Source organism: Echinococcus granulosus (genome assembly GCF_000524195.1).
Source record: "Echinococcus granulosus chromosome Unknown EG_S00178, whole genome shotgun sequence".
Lineage (NCBI taxonomy): Eukaryota > Metazoa > Platyhelminthes > Cestoda > Cyclophyllidea > Taeniidae > Echinococcus > Echinococcus granulosus.
In genome coordinates, this window is record NW_020170558.1 from 83606 (window position 1) to 85197 (window position 1592).

At 41.3% G+C, this 1592-nt stretch overlaps 1 protein-coding gene across 1 annotated transcript in view; it reads left to right on the forward strand. All coding sequences in view use genetic code 11, as the record gives it.

Moving 5' to 3' along the window:
• The window catches only part of EGR_09953 (Zinc finger protein), a gene marked incomplete at both ends in the record, with an annotated part of 17953 nt that overhangs the window by 8712 nt on the left and 7649 nt on the right, over window positions 1-1592 (forward strand). Inside the window, one exon of the mRNA XM_024499202.1 lies at window positions 155-193. Coding sequence (XP_024346386.1) covers window positions 155-193 — 39 coding nt within the window. The remainder of the gene's footprint in view (window positions 1-154; window positions 194-1592) is intronic.

The following is a 1592-nucleotide window of genomic DNA, read 5'->3' on the forward strand; positions in this document are numbered from 1 at the left end:
AATGTTGTTTCAGTGAANGTTTCACACACCCTAGTGGCATCACTAAAAAGTCATTTTTCTACCCTTTAAGCTTGATACACGAAGTACGAAGGGAGATGTGTGAAAGTCGATCCATTTGGAGTCCCAGCCACAATTGCCACTGCTGTTGTAGCAGGCTCTGCAATGGCGAAGGATGTTGTTGCGGACCCTATTAGTGAGTTTTCCTGACTTTGCAGTGATCCCCGTCATCACATTGCTTCTTTTTCCATCAGAGTACGTTGTCCTATCATTTAAACATTCATACCGCAGTGGTATTTTTTGCGCTAAATTTCCACGCTCTCAAATAGTTTAGTTAAGTCACTGATTTTCCTATTCCTCCATTTTGCTTAGATTGTAAACGTCCATCTAAGTAAGCAGTGATGCATATCTAACCCTCTTTGCCTCAGGTATGTCTGTTTTGAGGAAAGGAAATTTGGAAATACTCGAACTCGGTCAAAAATTTTTTACTTCTCCAACTTGTTAATAAACCTGGGTTCATTTATCGACAAGTTTCCTCGCTCCCTTATTTGTCGAAAGAATGTGAGATTCGCGTGATTTGGATCTATCTCTTCAATTATTTCCTAATGCATTCACTGTCATGTTTTCAGCCAAGTGTCGACGACTAGTACTCTAGGCGTTTTACAGTCCTGATTTGATTTTTTAACCAACTTAATCCTTGCTGAAGAGAACTAAAAGTGCTGCTCTCCCCAGTACATGGTCAAGCTACACCGCCTTTCACTGATTTTGAATTTGCTTGTCTATGGGTGCAACAACTTAACGCGGTCATTTGCGATATGGTAATTTAGGACCCGTGCCACATATGTGACACTGGGAGTAGGAAGTCAAGCGTACAACCTTTTAATGATATGTATTCGTCGTTCTGTTTTGTTAGTTCGTGAAATTCATGAAGCGCGTTAAATTTATCCACAAATGTTCAGTTCATCCCACCCAGAGAGGTGGTTTGTATCTGACCAGTTAGCCAATTTCCATACCATTCTGTGCGGGACCGATGATTAGGTTATTTCTCGAACAGCATAAGGTACGTGAATGATGCAGCAACACTGAGTTGATGCATAGATTGCTTTCCCAGCCTCATTCGGGAGCGAAATCTGATCGTTTTCAGTGTGTTTGACTGCAGAAATTTGTTTGCAGTATTTGTGCAAAATGCTGCATTGAAAAACTCAAACTCGACTTCGTATGCTCCCCATCCTGGGCAAAGAAATGTAGACTTAGCACGAAATCAAAAGGGGACGTTAGCACCTTTCTTCAACCCTTAGCCTCGAAAACAATTAATATTAGTGCCTCACACATGGGTGGCGTGTGTCCTTTTGGTTTTGGATAGCTGGTAGCACCTAGTTTAGAGCTTAGCATAGATGGAAGATGCTTCTGGTCGGCAGTGTAAGGGTTGTGGTGGACCATTGTCCTCTTTGATTTTGATAATCCACGTGTTTGCTCCATGTGTGATGAAACTCCTGGAGGTTTTGATGGACCTCGAAGTCGTTTCTTATCAGTCGGTAAAATATTGGTGCTAGTAACTCCTTTCTTACAAAATTTCCAAAATGTCAACATTATTT